This window comes from Cyrtonyx montezumae, unplaced genomic scaffold (assembly GCF_038088225.1).
Source record: "Cyrtonyx montezumae isolate F1298 unplaced genomic scaffold, pur_monq_1.0 scaffold_7, whole genome shotgun sequence".
Lineage (NCBI taxonomy): Eukaryota > Metazoa > Chordata > Aves > Galliformes > Odontophoridae > Cyrtonyx > Cyrtonyx montezumae.
This window is the reverse complement of record NW_027072078.1, coordinates 17,392,213-17,410,046: the sequence shown is the minus strand read 5'-3', so window position 1 is coordinate 17,410,046 and position 17,834 is coordinate 17,392,213. Positions and strand designations below refer to the sequence as shown.

At 49.2% G+C, this 17,834-nt stretch overlaps 2 protein-coding genes across 2 annotated transcripts in view; one reads left to right on the top strand and one right to left on the bottom strand.

Annotated features, from left to right (window-relative positions):
- Positions 1 to 17,834, bottom strand: part of CCNYL1 (cyclin Y like 1) — a 236,616-nt gene that overhangs the window by 184,607 nt on the left and 34,175 nt on the right. The gene's annotated exons all lie outside the window — the stretch shown is intronic.
- FZD5 (frizzled class receptor 5) lies at positions 14,558 to 17,535 on the top strand. The gene has a single exon (XM_065751085.1). The coding sequence runs from the start codon at positions 14,677 to 14,679 to the stop codon at positions 16,405 to 16,407; it is 1,731 nt and encodes a 576-aa protein (XP_065607157.1). The 5' UTR covers positions 14,558 to 14,676; the 3' UTR covers positions 16,408 to 17,535.

Sequence of the window (17,834 nt, the reverse complement as noted above, 5' to 3'; positions counted from 1 at the left end):
AGGCCTGGAAGGCTATCGTCTGTCCAGGACCAATGTCTATTAGGTTTTGTCAACATACACAGCTATAAATAGCTCAGTTATTTACTTTTATCTGATGTATGTGTTGAACCAGTGTAAGTTGTTGAATGCATAGCACTGTTCTGGTGGAGAAAGGTTTTATTTCAGTTTTGCTTATGCACTTGTCTACAAAGTCAGTCTTGCTTCAACTATAGTGTTTTCAGACTGATGAGCGGCACTGATACCTCTGATGCTAGATAGGCTTATACCAGGCCCCTTCTGTACTTGAGCTAAGCAACAGTAAGAATTAATGAGCAAAACATGTGTTTGAAGAGGTAAAGGCAGTTTCCAGACAACTGTGCTGAAGCGGTTTGAGGCTGGGGGAAGCCAGGCATGATAGACCAGGGTTTGGTGCTGGCCCCTTTGGCCTGGCTTTACTTCCCACCTGCACTCCAGCTCACCTGCAGCACCATACGTTTTTTGAAAAACATTATATGTGTGTGCTACTCTATCTGTTAATTTATTGGCAATGTTATTGTGTGTGTGTTTCATTGTTCTTTTGTTTATTTTGTGGGTTTTCTTGTTGATTTTTTGTTATTTTACTTTTGACAAGGATTTTGTTTAAATTATCTGCAACTACTAGGCAGTAGTCTTAATTTATTATTGATGTGTAATAACGTAATTTAAATTCATTGAGTTGAATTGCTTGTTGACACTTGAACAGGGTTTATTTGGGTTCACTCGTGACAGCATCAGAGCACCGGTCCCTTCTGTATAAAGGCATCTCTCAATAAACACTACAAAAATTTTCTCCTCTCCTTTTTAATCTGCCTTCTGCTTGGTGCTGCATCATGTCCAGGACAAGTTTTGTAAGAGTGTTAGTTTCCTTATAAATACTTAGCTCCTGATAAAAGTCTCCAAAATCTAAGCAAATGTTGATATTTTTATTGGATGTGAGGCAGAAGGTCTCTGGAAATGCCATCAATGACTGCATCAGGCTTTGTATGTTTGAGTTTACACTTCAGTCATAAGTGTGGTTGAAAGCCACAAATGCCCAGATTTTTAGAGGTGCTGAGCCCCAGCAGCTTCCAGGAAAGCTTACTGGGAGTTGTTGGGCACTTCCGAGTAAGCAGCTCATTGGAGCCATGGGGAGGCTGCTCCCCACTATGTGGACTTCTTCCTGCAAGCTCTAGGTTAAAAAGCCTTGGACCCTAAGTAAGGGAGGTACTTCTGAGCTCACTGTGGGGCCAACTGAAAGACTGGGAGGACAGGATTTTGCTCATGGTGTTAGCACTTCCTCACTTAGACAGCTCTCCATCTGACGGATGGAGGAGCAGGTGTAATTGTTGTTCCTGAGGGCTGCTTTTCCCAGTGCACCAGGGAGAGAGCTTCAGCTCTCCAGGGCTGTGGATTTGGTGTTGAGCTGTGGTAGAGCTTGCAGACATGAGTACCCTAAAGAGAGGACCCACACTGAAATTCACACCCAATCCCATGCCCTCCTGTCTTTCAAAGTAAAGGACATATCCCCTCCCTCACTGCCCTACTGCTACTCTTCGGAAGAATCAGAAGTCCACCAGGAATGTCAATCCTTTCTCCTGCAGGCACCTTTGGACTACATCTCTACGATGGACTGGCTACAGGCAACAGGTTAATGTTTGACCAGGACCACACACAGGAAAAGCGTGTGCAAGACCTTCTCTTCCTCCTTGTTTGCTTTACAAGGTGAGCAAATCCTGTTACTACATCTTTTTCAGCTTTCACTGCCACCTCCCCTCCTCACTTCACTCTGTAAGAAATGCTAGAAAGGAACCATCAATATAGAGCAGTGATTATGGGGTCTAAGGAGCCATGGGAGGAGCAATTTGGTTGTTTTTTCAGGATTTTTTTCTTGGATGGGGAGAAAGGTGTTGTTGGTCCCTTCCATGGCTTTTCTTCTCTTTGCCTCTTCTTCAGCTCCCTGTTTTGCTCTGCTTCAGTGTATGAAGCAGAACTTCATCACTGAAATGAGTTACTGAACGATTGTACCCCAGTAACTGTCACAGACAACTTGAGGTTGCAGTTTCAAGCATTGTTGCTTTTGGTTTTTGTCAGGAGATGAAGTGCTGGGATTTTCCTCCCTGTTTTACATTGATATTACATGAGAGCTTTGCCCTCCGGTGAAGTGCAGCTCTGCCAACAAAACCTTACATTGGCTGCCCTATTCTTAACCCCTGCGCACACATCCCACAAAAGCTGTAGGTTTTCAGTAGTTCTGTTAACCTTCTCTTAGTCTTTTGTGTTAATTTATCAACTCAGCAGGCCACAAAAGATGCCAGTCAGACTGTGAACTGGAGCATGCCCTACAGGTCCTGTGGAAAGTAGAAGCAAAATTAGCGTTTGTTTCTGATGCTGAGCAGTGGGGATAAACTTGCACTCACAGAGTGTCCAACCATCTTGTTTTCTTCACCCCTCATGCTGGTGAGACGGTCAGTGTTGTAGGGTGATCACATGAACTTAGAAGTTTGGGGATGATATATCATGGACAAATCTCATAACCCCTTAGATCTAAAAGCCCTTTAGATTTTGTGCTTTCATGTTCACTTTGCACTTTAAATGCTTTGGAATGGGTTGAACCAGGAATATTGATCATCTCATGTGGTCAAGTCCCATGAGTGATTTTATAGTTCATATCATCTGACCATGCCCAACCACTCTCTTTTCTTAAAGGTTGGGACAGTTCTTTTTTAAAAAGTTACATTTGTAGCTCTGAGACAAAAATTAATAGTATTTGATTCTTTGTAGGGAGCTGGTTTTCTGAAATGTGGCAGAACTAGAATATATCCCTTCTTTCTGGAAATTAAATTTAAGAAGTCTTGAGGAGAGTATCTGAATTAAATAAAATAGTACAATCTCCTTGTCCAAAGCTGTGCTCCAGGCTCAATGAAATACTTTGTTTTTTCTTTTCATTCAGATTTTCAAGTTTTTGTAATGTGTGTGGTACGATCTCAATGACAGCAACAGATGAACCTTAGAAGATCTAGCTTTCTCCTTTCCTCAGGGACGGAGAAGGCCTTTCCAGGCCTGAGGGCCATTGTAACTTTTCAGTGAAAGACATGTTGAGGACAAATGAAAATATTCTGAGAGAATTTGTACATAGCTTTGGACTGTCTTTTTAAAACAGTTCTTGTTTAACTAGACACTCTCTGAAGTAGTGGTGGTTCCATGAGGTGGTGGTTCCATGTAGTCTGAGTATTACCACTATGTGAAGGTGGTGAAAAGCATCTCAGATAATCAGGTGTCACAAGTAAAACCAGACAAAGTCGCCAAGGCAAGTAGGAGTAAATTCCAACCATTTTGAGCATAGATAAATATAAACTTTGTCACTGGGGCTGCAAACATGCTAAAAATCTGGTAATGTTTATAGTGACTCTTTGTTTTCTACATTGAGCCTGAGACATTAGCCTCAGATATTAAAAATGAAGTTATGAGGCTCATCTAGAAAGCAAGAGAAGTCAGATGAGTGTGTGTTAAGGACTGAACTTTAGACTGACTTGAAAGTTCCCAGATATTTATCATATAGACATATTATGATGTGCTTACAGGCAAATAGGAAGGAATTGTTAATAACACTAAACATTGTTTAAATGTGAGAAAGTGCAAGTGACTGAGTGCATAGGAAAGTAATAGATGTAATCAGTGTGCATGGAACGTTTCAGTCTAAATTGTTTCTTAGCGTGAAAGGTTATAAATTAATCTCATCTGTGATATACCTGAAGTATAGTGATGAAGGCTTGAAATGTAATGAGTTTCTCTTCATTGAATTGTGCCTTGCACTATAAGTAATCCTACTGATTTCTGTGAACCAAGGACAGCCCTGTGAAAACAAGGTTAGGGTAGAAGAATTGAGAACCCAGCACCATTCTATTATCAGACTTTGGCATGCAATTGCTTGCAACCCGATTGCTTGGGTGGATGTTGTTTGTTGTGTACTTATTGCAAAATGTCCTGTTTGGGCTTGAACTCTGCACTTTTGAAGAACGTTCATCTCTGATTTAACAGTTGGTGTGATTGATCCTTTAAGCAGATAAAAGTTCTGCAGACTTCAGTGAAAGCTGCAGTTTTAAAAGAACCAGAGCTGAGCTTTCAGTGTTTAGAGACGTGAGCTGTAGCAGTTATAAAGTTGGCAGATTACTTGTAAATGAAGTGACTGCACATGCATTCAGCATAGAATTAACCCTGGGTAATAGCAGGTAAAGAAGCAAAATTACAATAAAAGTGCGGGTCTCTACTGCAGATATTTACACTGTATTGACATTGTTAGGTGTGCTTAGAAATTTATGTCAAGTGTTACTGCACTGTCATAAAACAATAAAGTACTTCTCTGAAGGGCTTAGGGCAAAGGGAAGGCAAAGAAGTCTCTATATAAGGCCCTCCTCCAGCTCCAGTAGTAATCTGTGAGAATGTTTCCATAGCTGTCGACAGGAGCTGCATGGAGGCCAGCTAGGGGAGAGCAAGCAGAAACGGCTTGTTTGCTATGTTCAGAGCAGGTACCAGTGGCTTTGTTTCAGGGAGAATATTATCACTTCCCAGTTTGAGGAACCTAATGACTCTGCCTTGTGGAGATGAGAGTTTCTGCTAGTAGCAGGCATGTAGCTGAACTGAAATACCCTTTTGTGTTTCTTAGAAATGCTAACAAGGACGCGTAAAAGCTGAAAGATAACATTAAAAAAAATACTGTGCTTAAGTATGGCTGTGAAACTTAAGAAGACAGGATTTCTGCATCACACATCCTGGTCTCAGCACACCTTCAGCTCTAGGGTGTCACAGCTCCACTTTCACCCTAGACTCACAGTAGGCATCCTCTTAACATTTTTGCTGCAGGACCAGACTTCACAGCTGAACTCAGTGTTTACATGCAGTGGAAAACTGAAATGCCAGTCCCAACCAGTCAGAGCGCTGAGGAGTTTGGATCCCAGGCACAGCGCCTGCCTGTTCATGGGTCTGCAGCTCAGCCCCTACTCATCTCTACCCTTTTGGGGTTGTGGCAACATTTATTCTCCAAACCATGCTCATATATGGGACCTGTTAACTATGCTGCAGGGAAGTACTGCTGCAGAGAAGTATTGCTCTTCCACTGGACATGGTTCTCTGGTTATATGCTACTGCATGGCAATGTGTTTTGCTTCTACCTTTCAAATGAAGATCATTCTTTTCCACCAAATCATTTAGCAGAAGTGTTCTCCCTATAGCAGTCTCAGCTGTCTGATGAGGGTTGGGAGACTGCTTTCTGACCCTGCTCTGGATAATGCTTCTTCAGAACCAGCCAGCAATAAGAATAAAAACACTTCTGTTGAGAAGGGAGTTTTCAGGGACCTTCATAAACCTTAGTGATGCTGCTGGCCCAGTTTGCCTTGCTTTCTCTGCTGGGAACCAGAGTGCTCCTGTTTTCTGGGATGGCTGGTACAGACTGTTTGCAAAACATGAGTTGGCAGGTGTTGAGCTCTTCAGCATCTGACCCCATGTCTCTCAACTGGTTGAGCTAATTTTCTGCCTAGGCAACTATATGAGCCTTCCTCTCTGTGGCCATACTTCTCATATCCTGCATCAGCAGCACTGTCTGTGCCATTTCCTGACTCAGACCATAACTTTACAGCTGAAGACTGGGGTTGAAATCTGTTTCTCACATCAGATATTATGAGCCTCTGAACTGTAGAGCTGGCTCTCTACACCAGTGTGCTCCAGCTAAATCTGTGTTTAAGGCTGAGAGGAGCTGGTCCCTCCTCTGAGTCCTGGTAGGTGCCAGAGTGGCAATGAGTAGCCTCAGTCCTGTGCCACCTGGTGCCCCCGTCAGTCCTCCAGTTCTCAGCTCCACTGGTACTGAAGATGTGGTCCAGGTGCACTCCCCTCTTCCCTGCAGAGTAGCACAGGCTCCCACTCCTCCGGTCCTCGCTGCAGCCTGGCAGGGAGCTGTAGCATGCCCTGACCTTGCATCCCAGCAGCCTCGTGCGGCAGTGAAGGCTTTGAAGCTCCGTTTCTTCACTCTTGCACATGTGCCCAGCACGGAGTGCTGCAGGCACCGGCTTTGTGTGTGATTCTTTCCCATGAATATCTCAGCACGTGAACTCCTCGGCCTCCGGGACGGTGAGAAATCCTCGGAGGCTGAGAAGAGCAGTTTAGTTTGTTCAGCTATCGCTCTGCATAGCCACCCGTTACAATTATTAGTTTCGCTCTTCCCTGTAGGAATTTCGGGGGATCTGGGGACTGGTAGAGGCGTGCGTGTGGGAGAGCCGGGAGCAGAGCGTGTCTTGCTCCTAACACTGCTTCTTTCTGTTGACCCAGCTCACTGATTGGAAAAGACCCATGTCCCCCCCGCCCCCTCTTCCTCCCCAGCCGCACGATTGTCACCGCCAATTAGTGCATTGTTAGGGAACACAATGGCGCCGTGGCCACTGGAATGGGCCGCTTTTGTGTGTCTCCAGTCGGCCGTAGGGGCAGTCAAGATTCATTTAGGGCCTTACACAACGTGGACAGAAAATACCATCAGAAAAGCAAAAGGGGAAAGAAAAAGGGAGAGAGAGGTAGCAAGAGGAGAAGGGGGGGGGTAGCCTGCTATTCAGAGGTTAGCCCAGCCGCATGAAAGGCCCAAGAAGCAGTGCCACATTGAAGACGCCCCTTGGAACACAAAGAGGAACAGGGCTTAATAGTAATTAGTGGGCAAACTGCAAGAGCGCCGTGGCTCTCCAGCGAATTGCTTGCTGCCACCGCTTCCCCTTCCCCCTTCCCTCCGGATCCGGCCGGCCCGCAAGCAGTGCGGGGATGGGAACTGGAGGTCCTCCCCTGCCCACCGCGCTCTGCGGAGGCCCCATCCAGCAGCTCTTTGTGGCTAGTAACTTGGATGGCATTCTTCAAAGCTCAGCCGAATGCAGGAGGTGTTTAGCATGATGTAAGGTTACGGTTTGGGAATCAACATGTTGCCTGTTTCAAGGACCTTTAAAGCATCCCTGTGTCTTTTTGCAGCCTGGCATGGTGCACATTGCAGCTGGGCTGCATTTGTCCACAGTTTTGCCCTCTTCCTCCAGCAGAGCCTCAGAGATCACCACCATTCTTCCCGTCTGTATCCATTATTTACTCATACAATGATCATCCTTACATTTTTTATGATATATTTAGGCAAAGCATCTCTGTAAGCTCAGTAGCTATGTGGAATCTGCTCAGACCGAGTGCTAAACCTTGCATTTGCTCCTCCACAAAAACCTTCATGGTGCAAGCAACACCTACATCTGCTTCTTTCCACTCATTTCTTTGTCAGGTCTCACACACCCTAAGGTCTTTGCTGGTATTTACAGCATTTCAAGCACATTTTGGCCTAGCATGGCTTGGACTTGCTTTGGGTGACTGCATTAGTGCATAGCTGTATACGTTTACTCTTCTGTAAGATTGTTGCTCTTGCAGCTTGTTGCTGTTACCATTCTCAGCTCATACCCTAAATCCTAGGTTTAGTCAAGAGCTGATCAGCCTAACAATTAGCTGTGTCTCAGGAATATGCCAAGTTAATAGGTTTATAAGGCATGTTTGACCTCATGTAAATATGTTCAAGCATTAAAGAATTTGAAGCATTCAGCTTAAATAAGAAGTACACAGAGACGCAAATTTAGGAATGATACCTTTTATTTTTTCAGAGGATCTAAAGAAAATCCATGGAACAAAACTTGAGGACACAGTGGTTAGTGTATAAGCTGATCTCAGATATAGCATAACAGATGTGTATCTTGGCTTTTTTGGATATAGGAAAACTTAACTATTCTCTTTTAGATTCATCTCTGTATAAATTGACCACGACCCTATCCAACCAAATTTAGTAGTATCTACTGGAAATGTTCCCAAACTGCAGTGTATAAAGATAATATGCATTTACGGTTCTGGACCACAGTCCCTCTTAACACAGAGGCTGAAAATAACTTCCCATCACTACTACAACATTGCTCTTTCTAAGATACCCAAGCAAGGCTGGGAAATGCAGTTACTAACTCTAGTACTGGTCTTTTTTTTTTTTTTTTTTTTTCCCTCATGAGCTGGAAGCCACAGCTACTGTGTACATCTGTATAAAGTCAGTTTGATTCTATCAGGACAGTGCAAATGGGATTCACAACCAAGACTTTCGGTCCATCCAGAATCCCATCACAGGTTTCACACAGAGCCGAGGGTAGCACAGCAGGCATCAAGGACTTGGCTGACATGACTGGGATGGCTCCTGCAATGCAAACATGATCGGGAAGCTCTCAGTGTACATGTCTCACAGATAGGGCTGATTTGAAGACACTGTCTTGCAATACAGAACGTGTCTGTCTCACACCAGCCACAACACATCTTCACTCTGCTAATTAGCAACATCCCTGCTAGAGTCTCAGCTGTAAGGATTAAACTCTTCTCACCTTGTTCTGCCCCTTTCTCGCCCAAGGTGGGGATGTTTAGTCCTGGAAGGAGGCAGCCAGGCAGGCCCAGGTAAGGAGGCAACCTTGTTCCCCCCAGGAATGCATCTCTTCCACAGGGGGATTTTGTCTCTGAGACAGTGAATCTGCCCTGACTGAAGAGAGACCCAGCCTCAAAGCCATGCAGGGCAGCACTGGAGGGGATCAGTCTTACCTGCTCTAGGGGAATGGGAACAGGGCAGCAGGAGCTGGTATTTTTCCAGCTCAGGACCAAGGGATTGATTTCCCAGCTCAGTGTGGTAAATCACAGAATTTTTCAGTCTGTAAAATCAGGGGAATTATTTGTCCTTTCTCACATTTATTATTCCTTGGTTTCTCAGTTTGGGAGTTGTTGGTACTGCCTGGTACCTTGAGCAGCTGGCACAGTGAGAGGAAAATAATGAAGCTGTGTAGTGGAAGCTTGCATGGTAACTTTTCCAAATGCACACAGCGGTGTCCTGCTTGCCTGTGGTAATTGGTAAATGCTGGGGTCTGGCGGTGCCAGCCTATGGCCAGCATGGGAAAGAGCTCCACAGCTGCCTGCCCCACGTAGTGCTACAGTTAATTTCACCAACCTAGGGGAAATACAACAGAGTGAAATCTGCTGCAGACAGGCAGACGTCTCTGAGCTAGAAGATGAATCAAGTTACTCTGCTGTTTCTAATGGCATAAGGAAGGTGCCCCATTTTTGTAGATGTTGAGCTACTCTTTTTGTCAGCTTACTGCTTATAATCAGTTGGATTACATCTATTCAGTAAAAAAGAAAAAAGCCTTCAAGAGTAATACATAACTTGGTCATCAGAGATTTTGGAAACCCTTTGCCAGCACTTGTGTAAAGACTGAAAATATTTTGGAGCACTTTTTTGTGTCACCAGGACATAGCCCAAGCAAGGTAGCATCACCATGTGCTTGACAGTAATGCACACTGCAGTGCAGTATAGGATTTAGAGAACAGATGCCATGTTTTTTTATCCCTGTAAATCTTTTGATGTGCTCCAATTCTGTAACACTAGTCCCTGGTAAAGCTGTTACTTTTTAAGATCGGGATCTGTGGATTTCTTGCATTCCTTAATTCTTCGCGTCAAACTATAGTTCAAATGTGTTTTGACCTGTATATTACATCATCCTATGAATACCTTGCAAAAGAAAGTAATCAAAATGTGTATAGTTCCAACCAGTACTAACTGCCTTTTCATTCAGTTTCTTGTATCTTTTTTACTTGTGACCAGTACGTGTTGACTGTGCAAGAATTTAAATCTGTATCTCATCGTAATTTGGTTCATTCACAGGGAGTGACATGACTCACTAAGCCTTAGCTCCAGATATTTCTCCAGCCTGAGTCAAGCACTTCAAGGATGTCAGAAGCACATTCTGGGAATCCAAAGTGCCTGGTCTTAGCAAGAATGCCTCAAGGTTGGAGAGAGGATGTGGCTTCTTAGTACCTTTCTAGTGTACTATAGATCAGTGGGTCAGGATGGCACATCACAGAGGTGCCCAGTCTCCAGAGGACATTTGTAGCAGTTTCTGAAAATAAAGACCCCTTACAGTTGCCTCAGGAAGGTGCAGAATCAGTGCACTTGGAAAATGGTGATCATAGTGCCTACAGAGGCTAATGAAGAAGAGTAGTTAGAGATGTTTTCTGATTCTATGTCACTTTGCATTCTCAGGAAAGGCCAGGCTGAATTCCTTCTTAACAGCAACGTTTTCTGCCTATTGATAGACTTTTAAGGCCAGAGAGACCGCTGGTATCTGCTTTGTTCATACAGATAGCAGCTTCTCTGTAAAGGGCTGTTCAGTACAGATAGGAAGTTTCTTGGCAACATTTCTGTTCTTTACAAGAGGCAGCTGACCATGCTGCACTGCCTTCTGGCTGAAGCCCACCTGCTTCCCAGAGAGTTCTTGGTGTGCCAGCATTTCTATGTTCCTGCTCTAGGACAGAGGAGGGGACTGATAGACCTTTTCCATGTTGGGACAGGAAACTTCTTTACTTTTTCTGATGCTACAGTTTTTTTTTTTTTCAGAAGTGTGGTCAGCTTGCCCTATTTGGCACAAACTGGTATGCTTTGCATTGTTTTTTAATGCTGGAATTTTCCAAAAAGCAGAAATTGCAAGTTTCAGCCAGCTTCTGTGGAGGCCTCCATTCTGGAGTATTCTCATCTTGGCTATTATGAACTTGCACCCTAGCCCTGATATGTTTGCAGCCTTTTCAGCTTCACATTCCTCTTATAGCCTGTTCATCTCTGGTGGATTATGGAGCTGCTTAGGACCTTTGTCCCCAAAGTAAAGTACTGCAAATGTAACAGATTTTATTTGAATTTGGATGTAGAGCAAACAAATAGAAATGAGTTTCCAAAGATTATGGCCTGAGGCAGGGCACAGAAAGCATTATGTCGAAGCTGAACTGCTTCAATCAGTTTCACCCCGAAGGCATCTCTCAGAAGAGATGGCAGGAAAAGGAGAGGCCTGTTTAAAGATGGCATAGATCAAAACAGGACTAATCTGAAGATAAAGCAAGCAATAATTAGTGTATATTATTGTTATTTAACAGAGGCATTTAGTGGCTCCCACGTATTCCCTGGGATGTTTTGTTTTGTTTTACTTCTGTAGAAGCCAGAAGCTGACTCTAGAGTGGAAGCAGGCAGTGAAGCCACACTGCCAGGAGCCTGGCCAGGGAGGAGCTGCTCAGCCCTGCGGCAGTGCCCTGAGCCAGCACTGGCAGCTCTGCACGCCGGCTGCAGGGATGTGGTGGTGGTGCCACTTCATATGCAGGTAGAGGGTTAGCTGTGCCACCGTGGAAACCACGGCTTCAAGGCTGTTCCGATCAACGTTGCTGGACATTTAGCTCAGACCAGGCAGAGCTCTGGTAGTTTGCAGGAGATGCACAGCTCTCCACTGGAAAGCAGCCTGAGCTGCTCAGACTGCCGGAGGGGCCAGCGCTGGCCCCTTGGTCAAGAAAAAAATCTCAGATTTCATGCTTCAGGGTTGTTCATTTGGCAGCTTTCCTTAGTGTTGGATTCATTTATAGCTGTAAGTATACAAATGGATGTGTGGTACAATTGCTCTGCTAGGAAATCCCAGCAGAGCAAAGTATTTAGCTCTGAAAAGTGTTTGGAATAACTCCTTTGCAATATATAGAGCACTGAGCATTTCAGAAACAGTCTATGTATTTAAACAGTCATTACTGCCTTCTGGGTAAATAACACATGTTTTTAAAATGGTCTCTATACACAATAGGCACTAACACAATAAATCCTAATTGCTCTGAAGGACCCATTAGGCTCTATCAGGTCAAGAAATGGTGGAGGTTTTTTGAAAGTCACTAACCATGTTGTTACATAAGCCACAATTTGAAAGTCCATAAATAAGTATTTGCCCAATGAAGAATGAGGTCCTTGCCAGGGCCATACTAATTTATCATGTCAACTTCACTATGGAGACTGTTTTCTTTTCAAAGGCCAGTGTTAAAAAAAGAGGGGGGGAGGGGTGGAGTACCATGCAATGTGTTTCAAAACCTACATATTTGAGAGGATTCAGGCTGCAATATGCCCACCAGGAAAACCAAACGTAGCATTCCCTGCCTCCTCCTTACCTTGATGCTATGTGAATCATGGTGAACCTGCAGAGCTGTGGGGCTGCAAGGCGCTTGGGGCTTTTCCTCATCCTACTGCCCCCTGGGGCCATGGTCCTGAGCCCCCCTCTGCCTGATGCTGTTGCAGTTGCACCCCCAGTCCTTGTGGGGACTGACAGAGGCCAGCTGTGTATGTTACACATGCCATGGTATGCAGAGATAGGTCACAACAGAAATGTCGAGGTACAGAATTGACAAATCTGGCAAGATGAGCTTTAAGTGAAGCCATTCCTTCCTGGATTTGTTTTATCTTTCCACGTCTGAAATTTTGGTTGCATTTTGCAATGTGTAGCACTCAGGTCAGCTGTTGGTGCTGTTAGAAACCAGATTTAGTGTTAATTCACTCAGAATGTGTCTAGTTCCATGGAGCTTTTTGAATACAACTGCGAGTTGGCATGGCTTTGTTTCCCACACTATTTTGAGATGTGTAATTGTCCAGGTATCTGTAAAAACAAACAGCAGTGATGGAAGTTTGGATTTTCCAGGGAATAGCAGTAAGTCATGGTGAAATGCATGGTGAAAGCATTGAAGTGATTTAAATCCAAATTCCTGTCCCTCCAGTAAATCATTTTGCTCTTGAGAAAATGCTGGCCTGCTGCTGTTGCACTTAGTGGGACTGGATGCCAGGCTCCTGCCCACTGCCTGTCCTGCCCCCCTGCCTGCCAGCCCCCAGCATGTCTTGTGTCTTATTTTGCACTCCCACTGGCTCTGGCAGTGAGAGGAGGTCAGTGTGGGTTCCAAGGCTTGCAGCACTGGTAGCCCACAGCCTTGTGGCTCAGGTAGCAGTACAGAAACATCACTTACTAAACCCCTGGTACAGGATCACTGCACGTGTGATCATGATCCCAGGTGGGGAACCCACATCTGCCTGCGGGCACCAGGAGCTCTTTGCAGATGTCTGCTGAGTTCCCCAACAAGGGTGAGGGCAGTGGCTGGTCTTTACAAAGGGATCTCCCTTCCTCCTTTCCTCAAATCCTTTAGAAGTGACCGTATCCCTCACAAAGGTAGTTTGCCCAGGTAAAAAGCGAAGGCTGACAGTGCAGAGAGAGAACCAAGAGTAGAAACAGTTAACCACCTTCTGACTTTTTGCTCCTACAGGAACTACTGCACAGCCTTGCTGGAAGTGCAGCTATGGGGAAAGGTTCGTGTGAGTGGCCATGGCCATGGCTGTGCCCCTGCCCCTCTCCTTGGGACTGCAGCCTAGCTCCCAGGCACAGCTGTCGACGTGGGACAGCTTCAGGAGCACCTCTGCACGGGGATTGAAGGTAATGCAATTTCCTAATAATGTGTAGAATTTATAAACAATGTCAGAAAGGTGTCAGATGTGAGGAATGCTTCTTTGCTTGTCTCCAGGATTCAGCGTGGTAGGTTTGAGGCAGGCACGGGTCTGTTGCTAACAGCACTGTGTACGCATACGGTGATGTGCTTGTGCCGTAGGTAGGGATGGATAGCAGCTTATTGACTGTGCTCGCTCTTACACCACATTTAATCCTGCTCTGGTTGCTCTGCTGCGTATTCATAACAACAAAAAGGAAACAGAAGCACAGATGTCTACCTGGCTCTTAATTGGTTTTCATGTGTCCCCAGTGTAGCAAATGCAGCATTATTTACAGCCAGGCCCTAAGAATTAGGTGCATCTGGAGCAGTGGCAGAACCCACACCGGGCTGTGGAATGATGGAGTGAGATGCTGCCCTGCTCTGCCCTTCTTGTACTCCCCTGCCTACCTGACCCCACTGTGTGTCAGACCAAACCGGTGCCGCCAGAGGGAATGCTTATAGAAATTAAATACACCGGGAAAAAGGAGAATTTCTGCTCTTGTGCAGCCGCATCAGCATTTTCTAATCATACAGCAATGATGATAATAAAAAGGCTGCCCTCTGCTCTCAGCCGTAATTAGGGTAATCAGCTGAGGGCCATAATGAAGCCGTCTGCGATTTGCCTTCTGCTGGGCTGCGACTTCACAGAAATGCAGTCGGGCAGAATTAACAGCGATGGCTCCTGCTGCAGGGCTGGGCTGCCGTGCGCCAGCGCCCCGTGGCCGTACTTCCCCGCGCAGCCCGACTGCCGGCAGCGCTGGAGCAGGGCGCTGTGGGACCGCAGCGACAGCTTTTTGCCTTCTTTGAAAAGTTGTTCGGCAGCGCCGAGCCGCGCCCCGGCTCTTGCCCGGCGGCCTTCGGAGGCTGCCGGGGAGTTGGGCTGCCCTGGAGGAGGGGAGGGAGGAAGGCAGCCGTGCCGCGCAGGGATGCCGAGAGCGGCCGGCCGGCGGCGGGGATCGGTGTGCTCCGAAGGGGTCGGTTCGGACGGGGCCGAAGAGGGTCTCCGGCACGGCGCCGCGTGCTCGCGGGGCGTTACCCGCCGGGAGGGCGGGGGGGGAGGGGGGTGAGCCGGGGGCGGGGCGGGGCCGTAGGCGGTCCGGGGGCGGGGCGCGGCTCGGCGCGGCGCCGGGGCTCCCGCCCGCCCCAGAGCGCAGGTGGCGGCGGCGGCTGCGGAGGCACGGCCGGTCCCGGCGGGACCCGCTCCCGGCCCCGCTCCCGGCACGGCGGCGGCAGGGCGGGGGCAGGCGCCCGGGGTATGCGGCGGCGGTGGTAGGACGCGCGGCGGCGATGGGCGGCCGGGGGCTGCGGGTCCCGCTGCTGCTGGGGCTGCCGCTGCTGCTGGGGCTGCCGGCGGCGGGGCGCGCCGCCTCCAAGGCGCCGGTGTGCCAGGAGATCACGGTGCCGATGTGCAAGGGCATCGGCTACAACCTCACCTACATGCCCAACCAGTTCAACCACGACACGCAGGACGAGGCCGGGCTGGAGGTGCACCAGTTCTGGCCGCTGGTAGAGATCCAGTGCTCCCCGGACCTGCGCTTCTTCCTCTGCAGCATGTATACCCCCATCTGCCTGCCCGACTACACCAAGCCGCTGCCCCCCTGCCGTTCCGTCTGCGAGCGGGCCAAGGCGGGCTGCTCACCCATCATGCAGCAGTATGGCTTTGCCTGGCCCGAGAGGATGAGCTGCGACAGCCTGCCTGTGCTGGGGGACGCCGAGGAGCTCTGCATGGGCTACAACCGCACGGAGGCCACCACCCTGCCGCCCTTTTTTGGGAAGCCCACGCGCCCGGCCAAGGACACAGCCAAAAGCCAGCCGCCGAGCAGCAGGCAGCATCCCCCGGGCACCGACTGCGGCCGGACCTGCAAGTGCAAGGCGCCGTTGGTGCCTATCTTCAAGGAGTCTCACCCCCTCTACAACCGCATTCGGACAGGGCAGGTGCCCAACTGTGCCATGCCCTGCTACCAACCCTACTTCACGCAGGACGAGAAGACTTTCGCCACCTTCTGGATTGGCCTCTGGTCCATCCTTTGCTTCCTCTCTACCTCCACTACCGTGGCTACCTTCCTCATCGACATGGAACGTTTCAAGTACCCTGAGCGCCCCATCATCTTCCTCTCTGCGTGCTACCTCTTCGTCTCCGTGGGCTACATAGTGCGGCTGGTAGCGGGACATGCCAGTGTGGCTTGCGACCCTGAGCACCACCACATCCACTATGAGACCACGGGCCCTGCTCTCTGCACCGTGGTTTTTCTGCTCCTCTACTTCTTTGGCATGGCTAGCTCCATCTGGTGGGTCATCCTGTCCCTCACCTGGTTCCTGGCAGCTGGCATGAAGTGGGGCAACGAGGCTATCGCGAGCTACGCACAGTACTTTCACCTGGCTGCATGGCTCATCCCCAGTGCCAAGTCCATCACCGTGCTGGCACTCAGCTCCGTGGATGGGGACCCGGTGGCTGGAGTTTGCTACGTGGGCAACCAGAGCCTGGAGAATCTGCGGGGCTTTGTGCTGGCGCCGCTGGTCGTGTATCTCTTCACTGGAAGTCTCTTCCTGCTGGCCGGCTTCATCTCGCTGTTCCGCATCCGCAGCGTGATCAAGCAGGGCGGCACCAAGACTGACAAGCTGGAGAAGCTGATGATCCGCATCGGTATCTTCACCGTGCTTTACACCGTGCCTGCCACCATTGTCATTGCCTGCTACATCTATGAGCAGCACAACCGGGAGGCGTGGGAACAGGCGCAGAACTGCTCCTGCCCAGGGGACTCCCACCGCCCCAAGCCTGACTATGCCATATTCATGCTGAAGTACTTCATGTGTCTCGTGGTGGGCATCACCTCTGGCGTCTGGATCTGGTCCGGCAAAACTCTTGAATCCTGGCGGCGCTTCACAGCCCGCTGCTGCTGGCCAAGGAAGCCAGCAGGTGCTGCCGCATACGGTGAGGCCAGCCCAGCACTGGTGGGTAGGACAGTGCTGCCCAGCATGGCTTCCTACCACAAGCAGGTCCCGCTGTCCCATGTGTGACCAGAGGGAGCCACAGTGACCCCACCATGGAGGGAGGAGAGGGTTGCAAAGACCCAATGCTGCAGCGCAGGGAGCGGCGGCAGAGCCACCCCATGACCCCAGCCCCACGGCAGAGCAGAGCAGCCCAGGAGCGAGCACAGCCCCAGGCAGGGCAGGAGAGGTGCCACCGGCAACGTGGGGACAGAGGGTCAGGGGCTGGGAGCCCAGCACCACCATGATGAGCTAGGACCACTACGAGGTGCTGCATGGGATGGGCAGGTGACAGCAGCCCCACAGCCTCTGGATGGGTCGTGCTGGTTCTGGGACGAGGGGGGGAGCTGCAGCAGGCATGACTGGTGGCGGCCCTATCCCCAGTGATCCCCAGAACCAGAACTGAACTGCGTGCCACAGAGCTGGGGAGCGTGAGAGGAGTCAGGAAAGCAGGTTTTGGGTATCCTGCCTCTCTCCAGGCAGAGGGCTGGTGGCCCTGGCATGGGGTTTGGGCAGCACGCTAGGCACAGGTCTGGGTGCCAGGCTGAGAGGCAGGGGGTGAGCTGCACAGGTGCTGGCAGCACAGGAGGATGGGGCTCAAGAAAGTCTTGCTGCCTGCCCACACAGAGCCCGTCACACTGCCAAGAAGGCTGGCACCGAGGAGCCCCGTGCCCCCAGCAGGAGCACACCAGCTCCCTGGCAGGGCTGATGTTTGGCACTGCTGACTCTGGCACTTTGGGAAGTGGATGACAATTGTGACAGGCGAGTTTGTGGCATCTCCCAGTTGCTGCGTGGGGTGGGTGAGGCAGGGGTCGAGGTACAGCCCAGTATGCACAGTGCATGTGTATCTGTAGCAGGAGGTGTGTGTGTGGGGTCTGTGAGGCAGGCAGTAGCTGTGTGTGTTGGGAAGCAGCGGGGTCAGCCGCCAGCCGGCTCCAGCCCTCCTTGTTGGTTTTTTGGAAGCTGCGCCTCTGTCAGGCAGCACAAGGCTTAGGACTGAGCCGGTAATTCAGGAATAGTCAGCAGAGCACTCACACTTTCCCCTGCACCACAGCTGTCTTCTCTTCCCAGGGTTGGAAAGCAGCAGGGTACTGGCTAAGGCAACGCGAGACATTAAGGTCTGGGGACATCTGGGCCTCGGTCTGTAGGACATGGGGGCTGTGTCAAGGAAGTGGCAGCAGGGTTAGGCTGCTGAGAGGCAGCTGCCTTCTGCCTGCTTGTGAAAGAACCCAGGGGTTTGGGCTGGTTTCCCCTGCCCTAAATGTAACTTTGCAGATATGATTACGTGAGTCCTTTTGTCTCTTGCCAAGCATGGTACCAAGGCCCACCTGTATTGCTCCTGGGGGACTGCCAGGGCCACAGGTTGTTCTCAGTGCCCTCAGACCACTTCAGTCAAGGAGGTTTCCACCCCTTCTAAAACCAAAGCCTGGGAAGCAGGGGACCCTCGGGTGGCACAC

Coding starts and splice junctions, on each gene's coding strand:
- FZD5 (XM_065751085.1), top strand. CDS start 14,677: ATGGGCGGCCGGGGGCTGCGGGTCCCGCTGCTGCTGGGGCTGCCGCTG.